The 24,820-nt window shown below is 44.3% G+C and overlaps 1 protein-coding gene and 1 non-coding gene across 7 annotated transcripts in view; one reads left to right on the top strand and one right to left on the bottom strand.

Annotated features, from left to right (window-relative positions):
• Nucleotides 1-24,820, top strand: part of SVIL (supervillin) — a 229,754-nt gene that overhangs the window by 159,278 nt on the left and 45,656 nt on the right. For 4 of the 6 annotated variants that reach the window (XM_027593384.2, XM_027593388.2, XM_027593385.2 and 1 more), the window contains 12 exons: nt 471-1,367; nt 1,725-1,895; nt 2,610-2,644; nt 3,216-3,277; nt 3,551-3,690; nt 5,088-5,183; nt 7,024-7,267; nt 7,689-8,262; nt 9,071-9,296; nt 16,698-16,827; nt 20,472-20,519; nt 21,063-21,140. In XM_027593384.2, the coding sequence (XP_027449185.1) occupies nt 471-1,367; nt 1,725-1,895; nt 2,610-2,644; nt 3,216-3,277; nt 3,551-3,690; nt 5,088-5,183; nt 7,024-7,267; nt 7,689-8,262; nt 9,071-9,296; nt 16,698-16,827; nt 20,472-20,519; nt 21,063-21,140 (2,701 nt within the window). The remainder of the gene's footprint in view (nt 1-470; nt 1,368-1,724; nt 1,896-2,609; nt 2,645-3,215; nt 3,278-3,550; nt 3,691-5,087; nt 5,184-7,023; nt 7,268-7,688; nt 8,263-9,070; nt 9,297-16,697; nt 16,828-20,471; nt 20,520-21,062; nt 21,141-24,820) is intronic. The other 2 variants (XM_027593383.2, XM_027593389.2) reach the window with 2 other exon arrangements.
• LOC113923217 lies at nt 22,979-23,086 on the bottom strand. The gene has a single exon (XR_003520222.1). It is a non-coding gene; the product is annotated as a U6 spliceosomal RNA (small nuclear RNA).

The raw sequence follows: 24,820 nt of genomic DNA, 5'->3' as shown, positions 1-24,820 counted from the left end.
GAGACAGTGAAATTACATTTGGTCAATAGGTGTGTGTATACCTGGAAACTCCCCCCAGAGCCCACACGCAAGGCCTGTATGGGTGGAGGGTTTACGGATTCCCACCAACAGCCTTGGTGTGCCCTCATGCATGCTGTTTTTGTATATTAATGGATTTTCCCATGACTCCTGGTCATTCATTTAGTCAGAAGGCATCCATTCTCACCCAGGATGGCATCTGAGCCATCTCAGCTTTATGGAGGGTGGAGTGAGTTTGGCACCACACTGGCATCTGTACGCACATTTGGAGACTCAAAATCGTTCATCCGCAGGCAGTGGGTTTCTGACATTAACCACCAGAAATGCACTGTCACCAGTGGTTCTGCCTTTGGGTGGATTTCCATTCACGGGTAATCTATGGTCCACGCATGCTTTCTCCCCGTGAAGCAGTTACTGCACTTTGCAACTTAAATCCTTTTTCTTTCTTAAAGAGTTAAGGTTAGAGAAAAAATGGTGAAAGAGGAGAGTGCTCGAAGCAGCCCTGAGGTGGCCTCCGAGCCCTTCACTCAGAGGAGACATCAGCCAGTGCCCGTCCATTGCTCATCCTTTCAGTCAGAAAATTCGGCCTTCGATAGGGTCTCGAGCAAGGCAGCCAGCTCCACGGGACAGCCAATCCGAGGCTATGTCCAACCGGCAGACCCCATTCACACGGCCACGCTGGTGACCTCAGAGATCCCAGAAAATTTATCTGAATGCAGCTGGGGGGGGTCAGCCACCCAGCATGTCAGAAAGCCTCCCACCTTGAAGGTTCTAGAAAGTGAGAGAAGGGATACCCCAGTTCTCCATATTTGTGAATCGAAAGCAGAGGAAGCTACGCTCTTCACTGAAGCTCTCGAGAAAAGCAGGAAATCACTTTTGGCTTTGGAGGATCACGGGCCTACGAGAAGCCACGAAGATCCCTCTGGAACTGAAGACTTCAGCAAGCCTGCTGTGAGCACAATCACCTCAGAACATCAGAAGGAACCAGAGAGTCTGTCGCCCCCGCCTCCAGCTCAGCAACAACCCACTGAGAGGATCAGCAGACAAGAAGTGGTTTTATATGTTCAGAGCCAGCCCATGTCCCAAGATGCCAGGGCGACAGGCCACAGAAAGGAAGTCCTGACGAAGAAACGCAAGGTCCTCACCCGCTCCCTGTCTGACTACACGGGCCCCCCTCAGCTGCAGGCCCTGAAGTGTAAGGCCCCCACGTCCAGGCAAGAACCAGAGCTGCAGAGTTCCAAAGCTGAAGGGGCCCCCCTGGACGTCAGCATGCTGGACACGAAGGTCTCTGTCGCCCAGCTCCGAAATGCATTTCTGGAGTCTGTCAATGCCAACAAGAAACCCGAACTGTAGGTGATGTTTCAAACATCCTCCTGATGTGTCACTTGCACGTCCTTGGCAGAATTATTCACTTCTCAACTTGTGGTGTGTCCTGCATTGAGTCATGTTAGCTTAGCTCACCAGTGTGCAGGGCAGACCGCACAGAAAATGGCTCAAAAACTACCATTCTGCTTCTGCCTACTAATGGGGAGTTACAGTACTGGGTCACTGGAATGCTCCGCCTCCTATAAGCGCATGGTCGGGGCATGCAGCGGGACTTGGCGGTGTCTGGGCCTTGCCTCACTGAGATGCATAAACCTTTGCTTTATTCTCTCTCTCTGTCTCTCCTCTCCCTTCTGTACACTCCCTCCCGATGATTCTAAAAGCCAATCCCGGGTGGAGAGGTCAACCAAAGGCGTTGGCTTGCCTACCGGTGTGGAACGGGAAAGAGGGTCCCGGAAACCAAGACGCTATTTTTCTCCCGGTGAAAGTAGGAAAACTTCCGAGAGATTTAGAACTCAACCTATAACCTCAGCAGAACGAAAGGATTCGGATAGGTAGGCATGCGTGATGTGTAGTTCTGTAGTCTAGGAACGTAAAAGCAGTCGTACAGGATTTTCCCATAGTGATGGTCCTGGCGCTGTTTAAATGGGATGTGGTGATTTCATCATTCTTCCATCTAATCTATAAGAGATACTTATGTGGCTTGTATACATGTATTTTTAAAGAACACTGCCCGTGACAACAGGATCACGATACAGTTTTACATTGCATTCAGATGGTAAGAAGTGAGACACATTATTTTTCTTCATTTGCTCCTTTGCATTTCTTATGCCCTCATTAAATTAGAATCCACAGTGAGTAGTCACCAGATTTTCCAGTGCAAAGAACTAGGGATTTTATATTCGTTTTATAAATGTCTGTCTACTTGTCATATCTGAGTTTTACACGATCCTATGCTTATGCATAGAGATGATGAGGTTTGTCTACAAAGTGACCAGTTGTGTTTAATAAGTCACACTCAGTTCTGGTTTGTCTCCACGAGGTGTGCACCTGGCTGGGTTGTGTGCCCGCGCACTCCACCGTGTCCATTAACACCTGTACCTGTGTATTCACAACAAGAATTGCTAGCAGGATGATATTCTTTAAAAGATGTCAATTGAATTTTTACTTTTGTTTTTACTTTAACTTTTAATCTGATGTTTTATTTAGATCTTCTATTCCCACCGGCTAATTTTTTGTTATTATTATTTGCCTAATGTCTTTCCTAGGTCTGCTTCGAATTCAGAAATGCCAACTGCTGAGGGCAAGTATCTGTTTTCCTTTTGCCGCTTCTCTATCATCTCACCCAGATTAGGTTTCCTGAAGACTTTGCTCTTTGAGAGGATGAGATTATGGAACATACCGATTTCTTTTCTGCAGGTTTTTTTTTTTTTTTTCTGTGAGTCTAATAAAACCTAGTTGAGATTCTCGGGTGAGCTTTTCCCTATTTTTGAGAGAGTTAGAACTGTGGAATGAATATTAAAACAACTGATTGGCTAAAGCAGCAGCTTTTTGTTAATTTATTGTTACTATGTAACAATAAAGAAGAGAAATTCCTTGCATAAAATCTATTCTTAAACTTCAATTGTTCAAATATCGTCATAGAAAATTCCTGTCCAGACAGAGTTTTGTCTGGTTAGTTGCAATGGAAATTAGCACCTTTTCACTGAGCAGAAGAATGGGATCCCTCCAAGGGGAAAATATTGCCAATTGTAATTTTTGGTACATCTATTCGTATGTTCAAAGGATTTCCAGGGCAGCCTTGGGAAACTTTTCAGAGACTTCACCTACATTTTTCTAATGATGTTCAGTTTTTATTTTGTGGCCTTTTACAGATGAAGAAAAGGTAGACGAACGAGCCAAGCTGAGTGTCGCTGCCAAGAGGCTGCTTTTCAGGGTAAGGTGTGCCGAAGTGCTTGAAGCGAAACCGTCCCCCTGCTCCCTGCATGGGGCCCCTCCGGCCCCCCTTGCCCCAGCCCACATGCTTCTGTATGAGCCCCGGGCTGGTGTGACCCCTGCTGACACCACACAGGTGCACACTTCTGAGAATGATGTGAACCTCACGGGGAATCCCTCCCAGGAGCCCTGTTAGGGGAACAGAGCAGAGACACTGCTACCCCAGTGTCCTTTCCTCAAACGTATAAGGATTCCGCATTGTTTCTGATCCTAGGAAATGGAAAAATCATTTGATGAGAAAAACGCTCCAAAGCAACGCTCCAGAAATGCTGCCGTGGAACAAAGACTACGGCGGCTACAGGACAGATCCCACACGCAGCCCGTTACCACTGAGGAAGTGGCCATTGCAGCCACGTAAGTCCCCCCTTGTGACCTCGTGGCCTTGGCTGAAATGTCTTCTTGGAAAAAAAAAAAAAAGAGTTAAAGCCTTTTAAGTAAAAATGAAGCGATCAGAACCTGGTTTGGTTAGACGCCACAGAGACGTTCGTACTTTGGGATTTTCCTTACTGTGGTCTCTCTGAACTTTGTAACAGGGTGTTTTGCTGTTGTATCTCCTAGAAAAACCTCAAGAGGAATTTTAATTTTTTTGGTCTGTGCCTTTCTTAATCTTTTTTACAATGGAAAATGTAAACCATGAGCTTAATATAACGAGCCCCCGTGTACTGACCACCCAGTTTCAACGGTCAGCAGCCTGGCCGGTCTTGCTCTTCCCGCACCCCATCCACTTCCTGTCCTCCTGCTTTGTTTTCAGGCGAACCCCGGATATCATTTCTTCCATAAATATTTCAACAGATATCTCAAAAAAGATAAGGGGTTTGAGGGTTTTGTTTTGTTTTGTTTGAATTTGTTTTTAAATAATCACCAAACAACTTAAAAAATTCCTTGGAAATTTGATGACATTCCGTACTTGAGCAGTCTGTTCCAGTATCTTCAGAATGAATTTCCCAAAGTAATTCCCTCAAAGATAATTGCTTCAATCAAGTGAAGACTTTTACTGGGTTTTTAACAATTGTTTCGGTGCTTCCCCCGACACACCCACGGTCTTCCCGGAGAAAGCATGTTCATCTCATTCAGGGCATGGACACCCCAGGAGGTGTCTGTGTCGCAGCCCACACCTGAGGGCCTGCTGTTCAAGCAACTCCCTCACTTTCTAATCCAGCTATTGGTCAGCTTCGTGGTGTATTTGTGGAGGAGCACTTCTTAGGTTCATTAGGAACTCTGGGCAGGTCGGCTCTTTTGGTTTTTTAATGTTTGAGGGGCTGTTGTATACCAAGAAGCAACTACTCATGGGAGCAAAACAATAAATATAAACAAAAATTCTCACCTTGTACGGCTCCCTGAAGCTACTTTGATGTGCGTGTAGGTTATATGAGGATACTGATTTTTTTACAAAATAGATTGAGAACTACATTCTAAAACATGAGCGTAATCTACTGATTTTCTGGTGGTTGATATTAGCTTTTTCTTAAGTTATTTTTAAAAATCAGGACCTTTATTCTGAAGTCAGGGTAAATCCTTTCCAAGCTTTAAAAACCTAATCTTATTCCATTCACCTTGCGTTGCCTGTGTCTCTTATTTCCTAAGTTTGTAATTGCTTTTCAGGTTCTTTTGTAATTTCCCCCAGAATACTTAGTAAATAATTTTGTTAAAATATTTATTTACTGTTTCTGAATTAAAACTATGTTTTCCTTTAATGCTTCTTTTCTTCTCTCTCCTCATGAATGTTCCTTCCTTGGCAATTGTTTTTAAAGTGAACCTATCCCTGCTTCGTGCTCTGTGGCCTCCCAGCCTGTAATGGCAAGACTTCCTAGTCCCAGTGTAGCTAAGAGCACTGTACAGCCTGCCAGGTACTGGACAGTAGCTGCATGTGGCCCTCAGGGCAAAGGTCCTAGATAGCAGATGCATCTCATAATCATGTGTTTGAGAAACGAGTCAGTGCAATGAGTTGCTGTGGGGATGGGTGCCATTTTGTTTTGTTGTAGTGTGAGACGCTGCTAACTTCATGTAGGCCTGCATGAGGAAAGCTTTCATCTCCCTGCTTACATCATGTATTGGAACTAGGATCACACTAACTCACTCGTCATTTGTTTTGTTTCTGTTTTTCATAATCACAGTCATCTCTTAAGAAATTTCATCCTCCATCTAAATGACTAGCACTTAATAAAGATTAATAGGAAAATGAGGAATCAACATGAATGTTGAAATCCCAGTAATACCCCAGTTTCTGTAAGCACTTGTAGTCATAAATACATGCTAGAAACAAACTTATCTGTTTCTAACATATAGAGAGACAAGGCCATGATTTTTTGGGATTGAGACAATAATCGTTTATGGTGTCTGAACTTAGCTGTTTTACTATTAAGCTTTGAATTGTGGTGTTTTGAAAGTATGGCCTTACGGCACGTAGGTATCCCCTGTTTCACTGTGAGGGGCCAAAACATAAGGGCCAAAAATAAGATTTAAAAGAAGTCAAACGGCAGTGCAGAAATAGACCTGGCCCCACCCAGAAGCTGGGGTCTGTCCAGCAAAGTAGGTGGCCGTTACTCTCCTCTCTCCACACTATACCTCGGAAACACATGAGAATCAGGTTGCCTTTGTTACTATCTTCATGATGCCCTGGAACGCTGACAATGCTCTTTAGTCTGGGGCAACTTGTGAATTGGTGATTACTTGGAGTTAAGACAGAATATACTGTCCGCTGGGTTTGGGAACTGGATTTGCCAGTGGCCTCAACCCACGTTGTCATAAACCTTCCAAGATCCACCGTGACCAGGTAACAGGAGGCCTTCTCCTACACCTGGAATCTGGAGGGATTTAACAGCACCTGAAATGTTCTTCACTTTTCAAGGTGCTGGGAGTTACAGGTCTAAGTACCTTTTAGAAAACTGGTAGAAAGCTCTGAGAGAAAATGCTGCACTGAAGAAGGGAAGGAATCTTTAAAATCGATCCATTTGTGTTTAGCAAGTGAAAATCCAAACTCATTACAGATATGTTGTTGACAGAATGACTATATTATTTCCTAGTTCTATAAAATGAAAAGAATACCTCTGAACTACATGTTTATTTTTTTTAAAGATTGATTTACTTGTGAGGGAGAGAGGACGGGAGTGGGTGATGGAGGCAGAGGGAGAGGGAGAAAGAGAATCTCAAGCAAACTCTGTGCTGAGTGCAGATCCTGACGGCGGGGAGAGGGGGGTCGATCTCACGACCCTGAGATCATGACCTGAGCCGAAACCAAGAGTCAGATGCTCCACCGACTGAGCCACCTAGGTGCCCCTGAACCACATATTTAGATAACATCTAGACATGCCATAGATAATGTCTTGGGATTCCCTAGGCCTGATTTGTTGTTGATACCACTGATACAGTGTCTCTCTAAGATAAGGTATATCCAAGCTGACTTCAGTTCCTTCAAGAAGAAATTCACTTTTTAGAAATAATTCAGAGATAAAGTTCTGCTCTTTGTGAAATTAGTAATGCCAGTGTCCCCACCCTCCCCTGCTACTCACAGGCTTGTTAATAGCTAAACAGTGCCTATACCTGTCTTAAATTTCTGTAGGGAGAAACCAGTCCTTTTCAAAATTAAGTGATGCTTGGAAGAGAGTTAATATTCAAAATTTAGCAGCGGGCTTTTGTTTGTGTTTATCTGTGTCACTGATTTTTTTTTTTTTTTTTTATCCCTTTCAGATTACAGGCATCTGCTCACCACAAAGCTTTAGCCAGAGACCCGGCAAATGAGGGTAAAGATTCTGCTGAACAAGGTGAACCTGACTCCTCCACTCTGAGCTTAGCAGAGAAGTTGGCCTTGTTTAACAAATTGTCCCAGCCAGTCTCAAAAGCTATTTCTACCCGAAACAGAATAGACATGAGACAGAGGAGAATGAATGCTCGCTATCAAACTCAGCCCGTCACACTTGGAGAGGTGGAACAGGTGGGTAGGCTGTGAACTCATCCAGGTTGCGGGTAGGTGCTTAAAATACAGGACCACGGTGTTGGCTCCTAGATAGAATTAAGGTGATAAACTGTGTTACCTGTCGGGAATTTGGTAATAACTTCTTTCCTAAGAAATATAGCCATGCCAAGTACCTTTTTCTTTTCTTATTTTCATAATTTGCTTGCTGAAATCATCTGGAATGAGTCCTTTATGGAGAGAAAAATAGGCTGCACAATCTGCTTTTCACCCAGATGATTTTGATTAGTGAGATGCATTATATAAAATATGTCTTCCCTCTAAGATAAGCAGTTGAAACCGCATCAAATGTAATAGTTCATTCTATGTCATTCCCTAAACTGAGATTCATGTAGATAGTATTTTTGAGTCAGCTTTTTGTACTTTAACTATGTCCTCCCAGGTGCAAAGTGGAAAGCTCATACCTTTTTCACCTACTGTTAACACATCTGTGTCCACCATGACATCTACGGTCATGCCAATGTACGCAGGGGATCTTCGGACAAAGCGGTCTGTGGACGACAACATGAGTGCCGTTGACTATAAGTTTCCTTCTTCGATCGAAAATTCAGATTCTCCGGTTAGAAGCATCCTGAAGTCCCAAGCCTGGCAGCCTTCAGCAGAGAGTAGTGGGAGCAGAGGAATGTTGAGAGAGTTTGCAGAGACAGAAAGCAAAAGAGTCCTGACAGGTGGAGATGGTGGTAAAAAGTACGGGTCCTTTGAGGAAGCAGAGCCATCCTGCCCTACCTTTAACAGAATCCGGGAAGGAGACAGCCTTAAGGAACCCAAATACACTGTTCCAAGAAAGGGCAGCCTGGAACTAGCCCATCCTCCCATCGCCCACCTTGGTGATGAACTGAAGGAATTCTCCATGGGTAAAAGCATCGCACAGGGGAGCCCAGACTTGAAGGACAGGCAGCCCTTTGAAGAGAAGGTCGACATGGAGAATGTCCCAAGAAGGAAGTTTTCGCTAAGAGGTAGGTTACTGCTCCAAAAACCACCTGGGTTTTTGGTGTCTGCTTGATTGGTTGTGTGTGTCTGTGATTATTTTTAATTAAAGTAGGAGGACAGTTTATAACTCGTATCGATTACAAATCACGGGTGAATCCTACTCTTCCCCTTGAATCTGACCTGTTCAGTGGATTAATCAGTTTTTCAACAATAAAAGTAACTGGAGCTCTCTCACACATCCTGACAAGGATTCTTGATGACTTTGGGCACATTAACTCACATAAGGATCTTGTGAGCTGCTAGCCCCGTCAGCCCCTCTTATGAGTTGGTGACCCCAAAGAGCTGAGTAAGCACAGGGGATGAGGACTTGAACCCAGGACTCCGGATTTCCAGACTCCTTCCGCAGTCCTGGTATGCAGACTAGTAAGCTATACTGCTTGGGGCTTTCATTCTCTTTCTGCATTTATAGAAAATGATCACGTGTAACTTAGTGGTTTTAGTGTGTGATTCCAGCCATTTGAAATGTAAAAAGGATTGTTCGGGAGGAGGAGAAACATTTTGTAGTGTGTAGTGAAAGCTCTCTTCCTGTGTCTTGCACGCAGGAAAAGACCAGTTGTCACAAAACCATCTGCTCTGTGCAGTAACCTCCTGGGCAGATGGGTTTCCTTGCAGAGTATAGCGTGCTACAGATTGGCATGAATCCATATGGATTGGGTGACCCCCCCCCCACACACACCCCGGATTGCACTCCATGTGCAGGACCGCTGGGGGTGAATAGCTGGAGGAATGTCTGCCTGGAGGAGGGAATGCTGACGTGGCTTTTCTCCTTCCCAGCGGCAGAGTTCGGGGAGCCCTCTTCTGAGCAGACGGGCACAGCTGCCGGGAAGACTGTGGCCCCGACTGCAGCCCCCATGTCCTGGAGGCAGCATGATCCTGCAGAACCGGGGGAGGAGAAGTACTCCAGGAATCCGTGTGCGATGTTCGCTGCCGGAGACATCAAAATGCCCGCGGTGGAGGGCATCCTTGATTCAGCCAGCAAAACCATGTCCATTAAAGAAAGGTAACACGATCAAATGATTACAGAGTAATTCTGTTGGGGATGGAGCTTGCAAGCTGCTCATATAAAAAGCTGTGAGTAATGGGCAGAGATGACGTTGTGAGCACACAGGGGGTGGTGACGCTGGGGGAGTGCCAGTCTCAGCCTCAGACGTGGGTGCAAGCAGACGCAGACTTGTGCTTGTTTCGTTTGTTTGGGGTTCCGTTTTCTTTTGTACCTATGAAATTCTTGGACTGTCCCATGATGGGAGCAGAGATCTTGGCTCTTTCCCCATCAGACACGTGGCTTCTGACTGAATGCACGCACAGCTTTGTGACTGTTTGTCTATGTAAAGTGTATGTAGACGGAATGAAGATAAGCCCATCTGTGGGACAGACATCTTTGGGATTCGAATCTAAGTTTAGTTTATCCTACAGAAAGTGAGAGGGAGAACTCTTCCGAACATTCTGTATCAGATAATAGCTATGAGAGATTACACTGGAGTATCGAGTAACACTGTAACCTCATTTCATTCAAAAAAAAAAAAAAAAAAAACTAATGGCGTATTGAAAGGATACGTTTAAATGGGACAGGTACAAGGAGCCGGAGCTAAATATTTCAGGTTGTATTTTCCTTGTTAACCTTTAGCCACCATGGAATTAAGCAGCAAAAGATGTCGTAGCGATAAAAAGACTAGATGCGGAAAGATCTCTGTACTTTCCGGTGTGACCAGCTCAGCTACGCCCACCATCCACTCTGCCCACCTGGACCCTTCCTTAGCACCTCCCGCCATTTGGAAGCCTTCTTGCTCTGCCAGGCAGCGGTCACTCTGATGTCTCCGGATACATTTTGCACTACCTAAGACCATATATCAAACCGCGATCAAAATTCTTCATTCTGTCTTTCAAGCCAAGTTTTTTTGAGCATGGTGCATAAAAGGTTAGATAGATGGACCCTGTCTCAACCAACAATTAGTAAGATTGTTGAATCTTACTTTTGCCTGTTTAAAATTCACAGTAGATCAGACTGCTGGACGGGGGCTTAGATGAAGGGGCTGGTGTTACCCCATCAGCTAAATGAGAGTGAGGTCTTGAATCAGAGAAGCTGCCTGGGCTGTGCTGGCTTGAATTCCTTCTCCACCGAAACCTGGCCCAGAGAGACTTTGATCCCAGAGATCCTACTTCTGATAATCGGTTGCATGAGAAGGAAGAGACATCTATTAGCATAATTTATAAGGAGCATAGCTGCTAATAAAGGACGAGACACACTTCTCTTAAAAACTACATCGCCAGTGATCTTCCCCCCTTATTTTGATAGTATTTTTATTTGTCCTTTGCTGAAAAACCAAAACTGCATATTTTTACAGTCCATCTGTGATCATTTTTCCTGAAGTGGGGCTCTGATCCCTCCCTTTTGTTTAGAAAGAAAGACTGAAGCTTGACCTACTTCAAATAAGAATGCTCTTCATATATTATCTGGGCTCTCCTATTTCTTTCGTGAGGTGACATATAACATAGAACTTTCAAACCTTATTTTAACTTCTTCTGACTGCCCCGTTTTACCAAAGGAGGGGTTTGGTTCCAAGGGCCACTAAGGCCCACAGGGGACAATGGGACCAACCACAGGTGCTGGTCTCCAGCTTCCCCTTGGTAGCTGGGGTGAGCTTGCTGCTCACCCACACCGGTGTGTTAGCAGCTCACCTGTGTCCCAACTAGGACACCGAGCAGAGGACAGAAATGTCAACAAGGCAGCAGTGGTAGAAAGATTCGCCCTCGTCCCGCATGAATTTTCTCGATTCACATGTTCTTTGCATGGCTTATTTCCAATTCCATGTTCACATCAGACTCTTAGTAAGATGTAGAGCCTGGACTTTGCAGATTTCCTTCATCTTCTCTAGAAAACTTCAGCTCTCGCTTCCTCAGCCTCATGCATCCACATCTCTTTTCTGCTCTGGAGGTGGGCGTGTTGAGTCCTCCATCCTGAGGGGAGCCAGGGGGGTCATCTCCCGCCCTTGGAATTTCTCACGGATTTAGTGCTGAAGGCAGCCCTTACAGGGAGGCAATGCTATCCCCGTTTTGTACTTGTTAACTGGGACTTAGAAGTGTGTAACACCTAAAAAATTACGGGAAATCCTCAGTATGCTCCTCTTTTAGGGTAGGCCGGAGGTTCAAGGAAACATCCCTAAAGGCTCCTTTTCTTTCTTCCTCTTTGCTGACATCCAGAATGTCAAGTTTGAACTATAACTAGCACAACACTTAGGCTTCCATTGGCTTTTTCCACTGGATTAGTAAAATCAACTGTTTCATAACTGCCTAAATGATTTGGGTTTAAATTGCCCCTGTTTGGGTACTTCTTTGAAAAATATTGTAAGTTCAATGAATTGTGTGTTCTTTAGGGGTAAGACCTTTGAAAGCTCTTTTAAAGGATACTAGGCTATCAGAAATCTTATCCACAGTGACCGAAGCAACTGTGTCTGTGCTTTCCTATTCAGGAGAAGATCCCTAAAACAAAGGCAACAAAGGCAATCGCTCACTGGGAAATCGAACTCCCAGAATGGCGAAGAATGCGCCCCTTGGCCCTTGCCAGCCCATAGCGGTCTGCCCCGCAGAGGCCCACTCTGGCCCCTGTGTCCCTGGCACCCGCCTCCTCCCACCCTCCCCTGCTCCCCACCAGCCAAAGGCTGCGTCCATGCTTCCCCCACAGGGACTGGAGGCTCTTGCTCAAGATTTCAGCCACCAGAGGGCCCCAGATTGACGTAAGAATTAGGGATAGAGGAGTCTTTCCCCTTTGCAGCCTCCTTCTCTGATCTTAGGTGTGTCCTCATTTAAAAGACACATGAGCTCACTCCTGCGGCCTGCAAACTAGCCAAGACCAAGATCTGATACGAGTACTGATCAGTGCTGGTCCAACCTATCTGAAATCCGTGTGGTGCCAGTGATTCTCTGAAACGCAGGGGCATTTTTAAAGGGGGAAGGAAAAAAAAACCCAGCATACTTAAGATTAGGGGCACGTGGTTTGCCTGTTCCACATTTCACCGGGCCCTGACTGCCGTGAGCCTGCAGAACCCGTTCTGATCAGGCCGGCCTCTTAGACCAGGCTGAACGCAGCCGTGTCAGGCCTGTGTTCCCTGCTGAGAAAGTGTGGGCAGTGGGGGGAGAGGCGGACACTTCCCCTGGTGGCCTTGGAAGCACACAGCGCCGTGGCCCTGGGCCAGGCCTTGGGGTTAATAGGCTAACCCAGTGCCGCTCACGGGGTTCCCCGCCTCAGACTAAGCAGATGCCCAGGCTCTCAACATCACAGCCCTGCAAATAGCGCTTGGACTTGGCGGATGTTAAAAGCGTTGACAGTTGTTTGAATTCCATTGGCAGTAATTTATGCTGTGTATAGGAGCAGACGTTTGTTTCTCGGCCCCCACCGGCACACAGCGGTCTCCTTGACTCAGGAGGGTCCTGGAATCGCAGGAGGAGAGAACATGTTAGGAAAGGTCTCCCGCCCTCCCCAGCTTGTTGAACATCGAGTAGGAAATCTGAAGGGACAGGAATAATGCATTTAGGTTTCAGCACATGTTATTTTTTTTTAAAGATTTTATTTATTTATTTGACAGAGAGAGACACAGCGAGAGAGGGGACACAAGCGGGGAGTGGGAGAGGGAGAAGCAGGCCCCCCGCGGAGCAGGGAGCCCGATGCGGGGCTCCATCCCAGGACCCTGGGATCATGACCTGAGCCGAAGGCAGACGCTTAACGACTGAGCCACCCAGGCGCCCCATCAGCACATGTTATTTTTAAATTAGCCACTATTTGCACTTGGTAAGCTAGGGCAGGGTCCAAGCACCATGTGGGCTAAGTTGAAACACCGGTTCTTCCATGTTATTCTGCTTGCTCTGTAGTCTTTGGAAGTGCCTGATGATGACCCTGCCAACACATCCAGAAGCAAGATTTCAGGTTTTTGGAATGGAGGAATTCTTTGAAGGCCATTCCGGGGGAAAAAACAACATTATAAGAAAGCCAGAACACTATGCTGTTTCTAAAACATTCGGACACAAATGTGTCTGGTCAGCTAACGCACTAATGTAGAGAGACAAGCCACGCTCTAGGAGGCAGGGCACCCCTGCCCGGGGACTGCACCTCCCTGTCTCCCTGACACACAGTGTGACCTCGGTCAGTGAAATCCTTGGCCTGTGTGTGCACTCGTGACTCGTCTGTCACATCGGGAATAATCTCGAGTTTCTTCGAGACCAGTAGAGCATGAGGTGGACCATAAAGTGATTGTAGATTCCACAATTTGTTTTTTTTCTAAGTCAGGTTGGCATTCCTCAGAGCAGCCACCAAGGAAACCAGATGGTTATTTGGGTTATGTTTTCATTGCTCCACACACCCAGGAACTTTATTCTGAGAATATCCTCAAAGACTGTAGCACAGGATTTTCCATAAGCCCTACTCATGAGGATGAATTTGACTTTTTAGATTCTCTCAGCTCACTTGGGATCAAATCTGATTAAAAAGGTAGATGGCTGGCCAGGATGAAGAACTACTGGTCTGTGTCAAAGGTGAAGTAAGAGAAAGAAGCTGGCTCTGAGACCAGTTTGCAAGGAGAATATCATGGAGATGAAAGTCTCTCCTCACAAGATGGTGCATTGGAAGTACTTCATTTGGGTGTAAAAATACTGGCATGCTCACTTTTTTAAAAATCTCACTTATAGATACTTTGAAGCCTTTGAAAGTTCTATGCAAATACTAATTATTTTTTCACAATTTGATTTTATCAGGTTATTTTTTCTTATTAGAATAAAACTGACTCAGAATAATTAGAGAAAAGAGAAATCATTATATAGTCTGATGAAAACACCTGCAGGCACTGAGAATTTGTTTTCAAGTTTGTGAACTAGCCCTGGTAGCATGTAGAGTACTGCCAAACATCACAGACCATAGAATGTAGGGCTAAATGGAACCTTTAGCCAAATGGGGCCTGTTTTAGGATTCTGACTCTAATTGCCAACGTGGGTTTTTTCCCTCCACCACCAAGCATGTCTCTGACACCAGCTGGGAGTCCTGCAATTCAACCCAATTTTGACACTGTCAACTTGGAGATGGCATCAGAACCCACAGGTTAAGGGCTCCATCCCATAAGAATGCCCCCTAACACACATACACATACACACACACACACACACACACACACATAGAGTAGATGCCAGAAGCAGGTCCAGATTGTCTCCTGGACTTTTGACCCTATAGGCTATAGATTGGAGATTCCAGTGACCCCCTCCTTCGGTTTGATTTACTAGAGTATCCTCCAGAACTCAAATGTTTTGCTTCCTAGATCTCAAGCTTATTATAGAAGGATATAACACAGGAACAGCTGTGTTATGGAAGAGATGCATAGGGTAAGGTATGGGGAAAGGGGGTGGAGCTTCCTGCTCTCTGAGCCCCATCCTGTTGGTATTTATGGAGACCTCATTACATAGGCAAGGTTGATTGGGTCCTTGGCCATTGGTGATTGATTCAACCACCAGCCATTCTCCCCTCTCAAGAAGTCAGGGGATAGGACTGAAAGTCCCACCCCTCTAATCACATACCACAGGCTTGGTTCTCCTGGCAACCACTCCCCATCATTAAGTGCTTCCCCAAAGTCACCTGATTAATAAAAAGACACCTCTGTCATTCTTATCACTTAGGAAATTCCAAGGGTTTTAGCAGCTGTAGGCCAGGAAAGGTGATGAAAACCAAGTATATATTTCTTATTATAAATCACAATGTCACAGATCAATGAGGTGGCATTGTATAGAATGGTCATGCGAGGTCTTATCTGCTGTCACATAGTAGAAAGGAAGGAAAGGAAGCGGAAGAGAAGGGGCTAGATCCAGGGTGTGAAGCTCCTGCCCCTTTGGGGGAGTTCTTTTCTTCGTTGCTTACTTTCCATTATTTGACTGAATGAATAAACAAGTGAAGGTATGATTATGTATAAATTTGTAGATGGAAGTAGATACTTATTTAAGTACTGCAAAGTTTGGGTTTTTATTTGCTTAGAAAAACTTTCATTAGCGGAGTCAGGAAAATTAGTAGAAGGGACCTAAGAGACCATTGAGTCCAGGGCCCAGTATGACCAACAAGGAAATGGTGCCAGGCTATTGGGCCAGAGCTCAGGGCCAAGCTGGAACTGATACAGTATGCCGTTTACGGACATGTGCTAGGGTGTTCAAAAGACCTGGCCCAGCAGGCTCGGCAGGGAGGAAAGGGGGTCCAGTCCCTCTTTGCCCAATCTTTACATCGTTTGAACAGCAGCTCAAATGACTGCGGTGGTCACTTTTCTTCCTTTTATTTTTCCTACGTTTGTCCAACTTCAGTGCCTGAGACTGCCTCATTCATCATAGGAGAGCAAGCTGGGGCAGCCTCACGCTCATGAAAACAGCCTTTCACTGGTCGTACTGGTTGTAGCATCCAGGCAGCTTGGTATCAAGTCACACCAGAGTTGAGCTAAAGTAGGTTAGGTAAAAATCTCAATTAATTAGATTCTTTTTTTGTATGTGGCTTTCCCCAGGAGGAAATTGGAGTAATCATTTTAAAAACGGGTTTGTAGAGAATAGTTTCTGTATTAAGATAGATTGGAGAGACCAAGTGCCTTCGGAGGAAAAGAACAGGGCTTAGGGTACAAAGAGATGAAAATCTTAAACCTCTTCTTTTGCCTTTTCTTGAAAGGTCTGATACTAAGGGATTGTCAGGTTTTTTTTTTTAAAGATTTTATTTATTTATTTGAGAGAGAGAATGAGAGATAGCACGAGAGGGAAGAGGGTCAGAGGGAGAAGCAGACTCCCTGCTGAGCAAGGAGCCCGATGTGGGACTCGATCCTGGGACTCCAGGATCATGACCTGAGCCGAAGGCAGTCGCTTAACCAACTGAGCCACCCAGGCGCCCTGTCAGTTTTTTTTTTTGTTGTTGTTTTTTTGTTTTTTTTGTTTATAGCTTTAAGGTTTTAAACCCATTTCTGCTAAATTTTCTGCAAAGGAGTACTGTCCATCCAGCTGTAGTCATTAAATGTTATTTCATGAAGTGACCAGAAGGGGTCATTAGAAGACATTTTTCTCTGGGGATGGTTTACCTTTATCTCCTTGTTCTCAGCTCAAGGGCAAGGGAAAAAACAGAGCTATTCCTCTGGTGGAATGATGATGCATCTTTATCTGGCAAGTCTGATTTCAGCTTTGCATGGCATCAGCTTTAAGATTTGGGGGAGGGGGCATCTTAGAAAAGGGGATGCTTATATTAATTTTCCAGACATGATGGTCTTCAGAAAAAATGAAACTCAAAAAGATTAAAATTAGGTAGCTGTGGTCATGTTTTGGCCAAAGACTAATTTACCCAAACTATGCTTCTGTTACAAGTAAGAGTTTGGTGCTGAACCCCTTTTGGTTGGCCTGTTTTCCTCCCCAGATTAGCGCTATTGAAGAAGAGTGGTGAAGAAGATTGGAAAAACAGACTTAACAGAAAGCAGGAGTATGGCAAGGCGTCTGTCACCAGCAGCCTGCACATACAAGAAGCGGAACAGTCCCTCAAGAAGAAGGTAATGTTTTCCGTGTTAGGAAAAAGCATTCCACTAACATCATGCTTGGAAGTGCATCAGGTAGGCAAGCATGCCCTAACTAATGCCCACTCTGTGAAGCACTGTCTTGCCTTGCGTACACACTGCACATCGGTCTCACAGTGGCCAAAACCAATCAAAAGGTAGGGTCTTGAGATGCTATCAAAGTGTTAGCAGCACTGCTTACATAATGCGTCACGCAAGCAAGTTCCTACATTTTGAAGTGTGTGCTTTGGTTTAAAACCTTCCAAAATGAAGTCTGACATTACAGTGTTATTAAAACGTTTATAGTGAAAATCTTCAATTGACCACAAGCAGTTTATAAGATGCATATAAAATGTGGACTTGAATGTCCTATGCAGAGATTTAAAACTGAAACACAAAACAAGGACATGCGTGTGGTCAGTGAGTACTTATTTTCGTGATTGTGAGCGTGTTTTACAATGAGCAGGCATGCCTTTTGTTGAAAATGTACAGCAAAATATGTTACATATTGAAATAAAATCTAGCAATACATTGTTATTGATACTGGCAAGCATTTCATCTGTAAAAGTCCTGACGGGTTGTTAAATTACTAGTGTAATGATGACCAGCTTTGGACCAGTCAGTGCACATTCTCAAAGCTGATGGTGAATTTCCCGTTGCTTGGCCCTAGGCTTGCAAATGCGTGTGCTGGCTGGGGACAAGGTCACACGTCCACTGGCCAACTTCTAGGGTCATAAGTCTTTAAACAGAAATGAAGAAAAAAGCCCAACAATTCCTCAGGGTGATCACCTATACCCCTTTTAGTTCTAAAACAGCTTAGCATCTGTGGAAGAGAGGAATTGTGAATGTGGCCTTTTTATGCATTCAGAAACTTCCACGAAAGGGAGGTGCCCGTGTAGGATGCTAAGGGAGGAACTCCGATGCTATTTGATATGGTACTTGTGTGTCCTCTGAAGTTAAATTGGGACAATTTGAATTTTCTCTTTTGAGACATAGAGGATATTAAAGATAATGACCAAACACATTTAATTTCAGCTATTTGTAAGGTTCTCCAATAGAGTTGGATTTTTAAAAGCATATGGGCAAAGTCTGGATTTCAAGAACAAGATCTTGACGTGAAAAAACAAACAACCCTGAGTCCCTCAATGTATCCCTGTTGCCCACACACTTTATTTAAAAGGGTCTTGAAATCATCGGTTCGACAATAACTTTAACACCTCTTGTTAGTCGTTTTGGAAGATGCAGAGAAGCCATGGGAGCTGACAGTCCCACATGGCCAGGTGAAAGTAAAGACAGCTGTCATGCACAAAGCCGGCTAGGTTCCTCGGGAACAGTGAATGGCATAGGCGCCCTACCGCTTAGAAGACGGGGCGGGGGGGATCATTTGAGCTGTGAGTAGAGGATCAGATCTGAACTGCCTCTCACTTGACGAAGGTTTTTCAGAAGGCAGGAGGGGTGAGTTGGTGACTGTAGTTGCCCGTGGGGGCGGGGAGCACAGCCCACGGAAGCTCCGGGGCTCAAAGCATGCCCGGGGCCCGAGTGTGCAGACGTGTCTCTGGGCTCCTGGATGCTGCAGATGCCGAAGCCTTCGTGAACTCACTCTTCCTCCTCCTCCTCCTCAGTGACCTAGTTCACCACAGCCTGAGACAGTAAGCTCTTTGAAGTTAAAATAAGCCGATCTATTCTAGGCTTTTGTAACAGACATTGGGAAATCTCAAGTTCTGTTGAGGTCAAGTGGTTTTCACATGGCCCCTGATAAGCCCTTGGCTTCTTTTCTTCCCGAGGGCTGGCAGTATAGTTCATTCACACCTTCGCTGGGCTCAGATGTGAGGTGCCTTAAACCTAATCTGTCTTCAGAGGGTCCCCCGACAGCCACTGAGGGCTCGAGAGACGCCACTGCTTGCTGGGCGTCTGAATGCTGCCCCAGAGAAAGACATTCATGCCATGTGGTGCATGCAGATGGGATCTTGCCACATGGGCTGGATCTAGACTTGCTGATGGAGAGCTCTGCTAAGGGGAGCAAGCTCTAGAAACTTCCATGTTTTCCACCAAGACAAGAAGAAGAGAGCTGGTTATGCAGTCAGGGCATCACTTCCTGGGCAGTTTGTGAATTCATCAAAGGCATGTAACTGGTGGCCAAACATTTCTCAGTTTGCCTTCCTCTGGCTTTTGTGGGTTGTAAGCGCAGCCCCATGAGTTGCAACCTGGGGAAATGCAGAGGAGGCAGGAAATAGAGACAGGACTCTATATAAATCATGTCCGTGGCCCCTATGAAAATCCTTGCTGTCCAATAAAAATGGAATGTGAGCGGCATAAGTAATTTTAGATTGTCTAGTAGCCACATTAAAAACAAATGTCAAAGGATGCCTCGAAAAATCTGTAAGGGTCTTGTTTCTGTCAGTTTGCCCCCAAACAAAACAAATTTGTGGTGCTCTCACCAGCACGTCATTCTGGATCCTCCCTGGGAAGAAAATACCTCTTGACCCGTGAATAGATTTGGGGAACTAAGTTAGAGCTTCTCCTTCCCTACAAAAAGACTAGCCATGTCTCAGAGAATACCTCACTTAACAGTGGTTCCCTGTTTTCCAAATGTATCCCCCCCCCCCCCCCCCCCCCCCCCCCCCGCCGCCTGCCACCACCAAATAGGGATGAATGATTTGGAGCTTCCGAGTGCAAACCATTTCTGTAGCTGGCTCTGCCATTTCTCGTAACCGGTCTGGGTTCTTCCTCTCTCCTCTCTCTCTCCCTTCCTTTCCCCTTGCCACTCTTCTTCTCTTCTCTCTTCTTTCTCCTGTTCTTGGTTTAGTCCAGGGAAGGGCTAACCTGACTTCAGCATTTTTGCTTTTGTAGCATATATAATTAGTTCTGAAGATGGGAAAGCCATGTGGTTTGTAGATTTGGCCAGGTCCACACTGTCTGGAATGTGTGCACTTGAGCATGATCTGTAGACCGTTCCCTCCAGGCTAACTCATTCCATCCAAAGAGCAAGAAAAATGAAGCAAAGTTTTCAAAGCGGGAGTCTCTCTGTTACAACTCAGTTGCATTTATTTATTTCTACCAAGTAATTATTTTAAATTTCAACCTCGTTTTGGCAGGTTTGACATCAAGGCATGTCGTGACTCATTACAGTTTTAAGATAATCATCCAATATATCAGACTTTTTCCAGGAAATAAAATCCCTTTATAGAGTTTGCCATTACAACCCAGCTCTATGTCTGAGTCACAGATGTGGATTTGCTATCCAGCTATGCTCAGTAGTATCAGGTCAGTGAATCAAGCTAAGATCTATGATGTCCGCAGAGCATGTTCTTGAAAATTCAACAAAGGTAAATCTGCCACATTCACGTTCTAATTATCTGCTGACAATCAAATTCCAAATCACAATTCAGGAGAAAGAAGTCCACTCAAAGAGCTAGGGGAGGAGGGGGAGAAAGGCTGATGGTATGACCTCCAAATGAAAGATTATGATCCCACTGATGGGATATGAGTTTACCTGGTGTTTGTACCACCCGACTGTGTGATGAGCATGTGCACGCATCCGATTGAGCCCAGGCACTAAATCCTTGAAAATGACTGTGACACCCTAACCCAACTGTGTTCTGCAGCACTCTGCAATGTTTCCTATTTGTTTTAACCTGTAGGAAGAAGGAGGATTTGCAGATGATAGTGCCATTTCTAATCTGCTTTGGGTAAGCCTGACTCTAACATAGGTGTCCTCTAGATTATAGCCACAGTTTGACCTCGCCATGTGTAATCTTCATCACTGGTGTTTCCCTTTTAAGTCCTCGCTGTTTGGTTCCTTACCCCTGGACAAGATGCCACCTCTATCCAGAGGAGGGAGCTTTCCTGTTTCTTTAATTTTTTTAAATCATAAAATGACAAACTTTAAAGACTTTAAGTAAGAGATTTTATGTTAAATGCTAAAACTGTCGATGAAAGTCACGGTTCCCTCTCAGTAACTGAATATCAAAGAAATTGCAGTTATCTTGTCATTACCTCATGCAATTACTGCACAGAACTGACTTGGGCATATTTACTGTGCTTGTGTGGATTTCTGTTAGCTCTCTAAGAAAACAAACAAAATAGGAAGGACTCTCTTGAAAAGAGAACTGAAATTGCAATGAGTAAATTAACATCCTGGTCGAGAAATCTTGTTTTTATCTCTACTCCTCCCCTCCCAGCTCTGATAAACCTTCTCTTTTCACCTCTAATCCTCTTGCTTTGCTCTATAGGAACCTGTATATGCTTCTACTTATTCTCCTGCTATACCTGCTGCCCATAAACACCTGTCTTTTGTATCTATTAATCAGGTGAGGAAAAGCCTACACATTTTAAGCCTCATGGCAATTTCTGAGCAGTAGGGAAGAACTTGTTTCATTTGGGGAAGTAACTCCTTTGCTGCATTTCAGTGTGTGTGTGTGTGTGTGTGTGTGTGTGTGTGTGTGTGCGCGCGTGTGTGTGTGTGCGCGATCAGTTCTCATAAATTTAGAGCTAGTCACACACATCACATCCATGGGTCAGACTTTTATGTAGACTTGATGGCATTCATTCACCTTGTGATCGTGAAACGGGTTTAAGAGGAACATTTTCCCCTTTTAATGTCCAATCTTCATATCCTAAGGTAAGTCAGGAGCCCAAGGAATACTCCAGAGTGTTCCTGCTCCCGCTTGGGAACAGTGCTATCTTGCTGAGCTTGATAAAGGAAGATGTGGAGATGTGGTGGAGGCAGTTGGGTGTGGACGGGCAGGAGAGGAAGATACAGAAAGGAAGAGCCTATTCGGACAGGAGCTGCTTGCAGTGATTTACTGAGATGAGAAACCACAGACCTCCTGCCTCTTACGCTCTGTCTTCACTGTACCTCATCTGAACCCCACCCCAGAAAGGAGACCTGGCTTGGGCAGAATCATTCCGTTGGTGCATAACACATGATCCTTGTTAAAGCTCAAAGTATCAGTGATTGTTTTTTATTCCCCTCGGAATGTCCCTGGGGTCAAAATAGCTATGAGAAGTGCTTGCATCCACTTTGTCATGAATCCCAGATGCTAGCCTCTCTCCGTCTGAGGGACCTTAACCTAGTCATTTCCCTCTGAGGGCATCTGTCTCCTCATCAGAACTGGGACTTTCTTACCTCTAAGGTGTCCTCTAACTAAAAATTTCATGACTATACTGTTCCTTTAGGACGAGTGGTGATAAAACAGGTCTTTGAGGAAGAGACACTGAGACCTTATTTCAAATACGAAATTGACGGAGTCCTATCAGAGCAAGGTGTTTGCTGGGCCCTCCTACCTCACCTTATATCTTCACAGTGGAAAGCCCCCTCTTCCTAACTCTCCTGCATTCCTCTGAAGTTAGGAATGCCGGTCTGTGAGAGCCCAGCCCCACACAGACATCAGGGTCCACCCCCAAAAACAGGCTGAAATCTGGAGGAAACCTGCAGTTCTATCACCGAGCGGGTGGGGATGGGTTGTTTCTTCTAAATAAGTCATATTAAATTTGAAAAGAAAAGATGTATTATTGAACTCTTTAAATATAAATTGTATTTATTATATATATGCACATACATACACATTTTTAATAAACTTTATTTTTTTAGAGGAGTTTTAGGTTCACAGCAAAATTGAGCCAAAAGTATAGAGATTTCCCATATATCTTCTGCCCTCCCCATCCCCCCTCCCACATACACACACACACATAGCCTTCCCCACTATCAATATCCCACACCAGAATGGTACATTTGTTAAACGTGTTGAACCTGCATTGACACATCATTAGTGCCCAATGTCCATAGTTTACATTTGGGTTCACTCTTGGTATATGGTCTCCGGATTTTGACAAATGTATAATGACATGTATCCATTGTTATAGTATCATATAGACTAGTTTCACTGCCCTAAAAACCCCCTGCACTCCATCTATTTATACCTCCCTCCCTCGAATCCTTGGCAGTTTCTTTATTGTCTCCGTGGTTTTGTCTTTTCCAGAAGGTCGGTCATATAGTTGGGATCATGCAGCATGTAGCCTTTTCAGATCAGCTTCTTTCACTGTGTCATATGCACTTAAGATGCCTCCCTGTCTTTTCATGGCTCGATAGCTTCTTTCTTTTTAGTGCTGAATAATATTCTCTCTCTGGTTATACACAGTTTGTTTTAAAAATATGGAACACTTCATGAATCTGCGTGTCATTCTTGTGCAAGGGGCCACGCTGATCTTCTCCATATCATTCCAATTTTAGTATACGTGCTGCCAGAGGAAGCACGTACCACAGTTGATTTATCCATTTGCTTACCGAAGGCCATCTTGGTTGCTTCCAAGTTTGGGCAATTACAAATAAAGTTGCTATAAATATCCATCTGCAGGTTTTTGTGTAGACATTTTCAACTGATTTAGGTATCAAGCAGCACAGTTGCTGGATCATATGTTAAGAATCCTCTTAGTTTTGTAAGAAACTGCCAAACTGTCTTGCAAAGTGGCTCTACCAAAGTTTGCGTTCCCACCAGCAAAAAATAAGAGCTCCTATTGCTGCACATCCTCACCAATATTTGGTGTTGTCAGTGTTCTGGACTTTGGCTATTCTAATGGGTGTGTAGTGGTATCTTGTCTGAATTTGCAGTTCTCTAATGACTTTTGATGTGGAGCACCTGTTCATATGCTTGTTTGCCACACACATATCTTCTTTGGTGAGATGTCTCTTCAGATCTTTGCCCATTTTTCAGTTGGTTGGTTGTTTTCTTATTGATGAGTTTTAAGAGTTTGTATATTTTGGATAACATTTCTCTGTCAGGTGTGTCCTTTGTAAATGTTTTCTCTCAGCCTGTGTCTTGTCTTCTCATTCTCTTGACAGTGCTTTCACAGAGCAAAGGCTTTGTTATTTCAATGAATTTCAGTTTACCAGTTCTTTCTTTCATTAGTGTTGTACCTAAAAAGTCATCATTGAATTCAAGGTAATCTAGATTTTTCTTCCATGCTATCTTCTATAAATTTTATAGTTTGGCATTTTACATTTAGACTTATGATCCATCTTGAGTTAATTTTTGGGGAGGGTGTAAATTCTGTATCTAGGTTTTCTTTTTCCCTCAGGAAGTGGATATCTAGTTGTTCCAGCACCATTTATTGAAAAGACTGTCTTATGTTCACTATATTGCCTTGGACCTTTCAAAGTTAGTTGAGTATATTTGTATGAATATATTTCTAGGCTCTCTATTCTGTTCTGTTGATCTACTGATCTGTTTCCCGCTCCCCCCCCCCTCAGTAATACCACACTGTCTTGATTATTATAGCTTTATAGTAAGTCTCAAAGTCGGGTAGTGTCAGTCTTCCAATTTCATTCTTCTCCTTCGATATTGTGTTGGCTGTTCTGAGTCTTTCCCCCTCTCCATATAAACTTTAGAATTAGTTCATCAGTATCCACAAAGTAATTTGCTGAGATTTTGATCGAAATTGCACCAGATCTGTAGATCAAGTTGGAAAGAACTGGCATCTTGACAATATTGCCGCTTCCAATCCATGAACATGAACTATCTCTCCATGCATTTTTAAGTTTAAAGAAAAATACCACGTATGAGAGGTAGTTTATGTTTCATCACTTCAGACTTAAAATAGCCTTAAAATTCTATATTTTTATATCTTGACAGCTTTCTCAGATAAATATTTTATATACCAGCCTTTGTAGCACTACCCCATCGGTGTTCTTGGAGACTTCTTACCTCCTACAGTCCTGGTATCTGTGTTCACTAATGCAGAGGCTCAGAAAAGAAAACAGAGCATTACAACAGCACACGTTCTGTCTAAATGGACTGTTTGTCCCTTTGTTGGGCTTTCACGTGCATTTCCTTCTTCCTCACATGCCTCACAACTGTACCAGAAGAAGATTTCCCTGTATTCCTCTCCCTTCATCTGAGTTGCTTGTAGATGGTGGCAAGACCATGGTTAGTTGGAGGTCTAACCCTAGTTGGGATCTTTCTCCATGTTTTGTTCAAGCCATCGAAGGCTG

This window comes from Zalophus californianus, chromosome 9, assembly GCF_009762305.2.
Source record: "Zalophus californianus isolate mZalCal1 chromosome 9, mZalCal1.pri.v2, whole genome shotgun sequence".
In the NCBI taxonomy this organism is placed as follows: Eukaryota; Metazoa; Chordata; class Mammalia; order Carnivora; family Otariidae; genus Zalophus; species Zalophus californianus.
The sequence above is the reverse complement of the archived record's forward strand: the minus strand, read 5'-3'. Positions and strand labels throughout refer to the sequence as shown.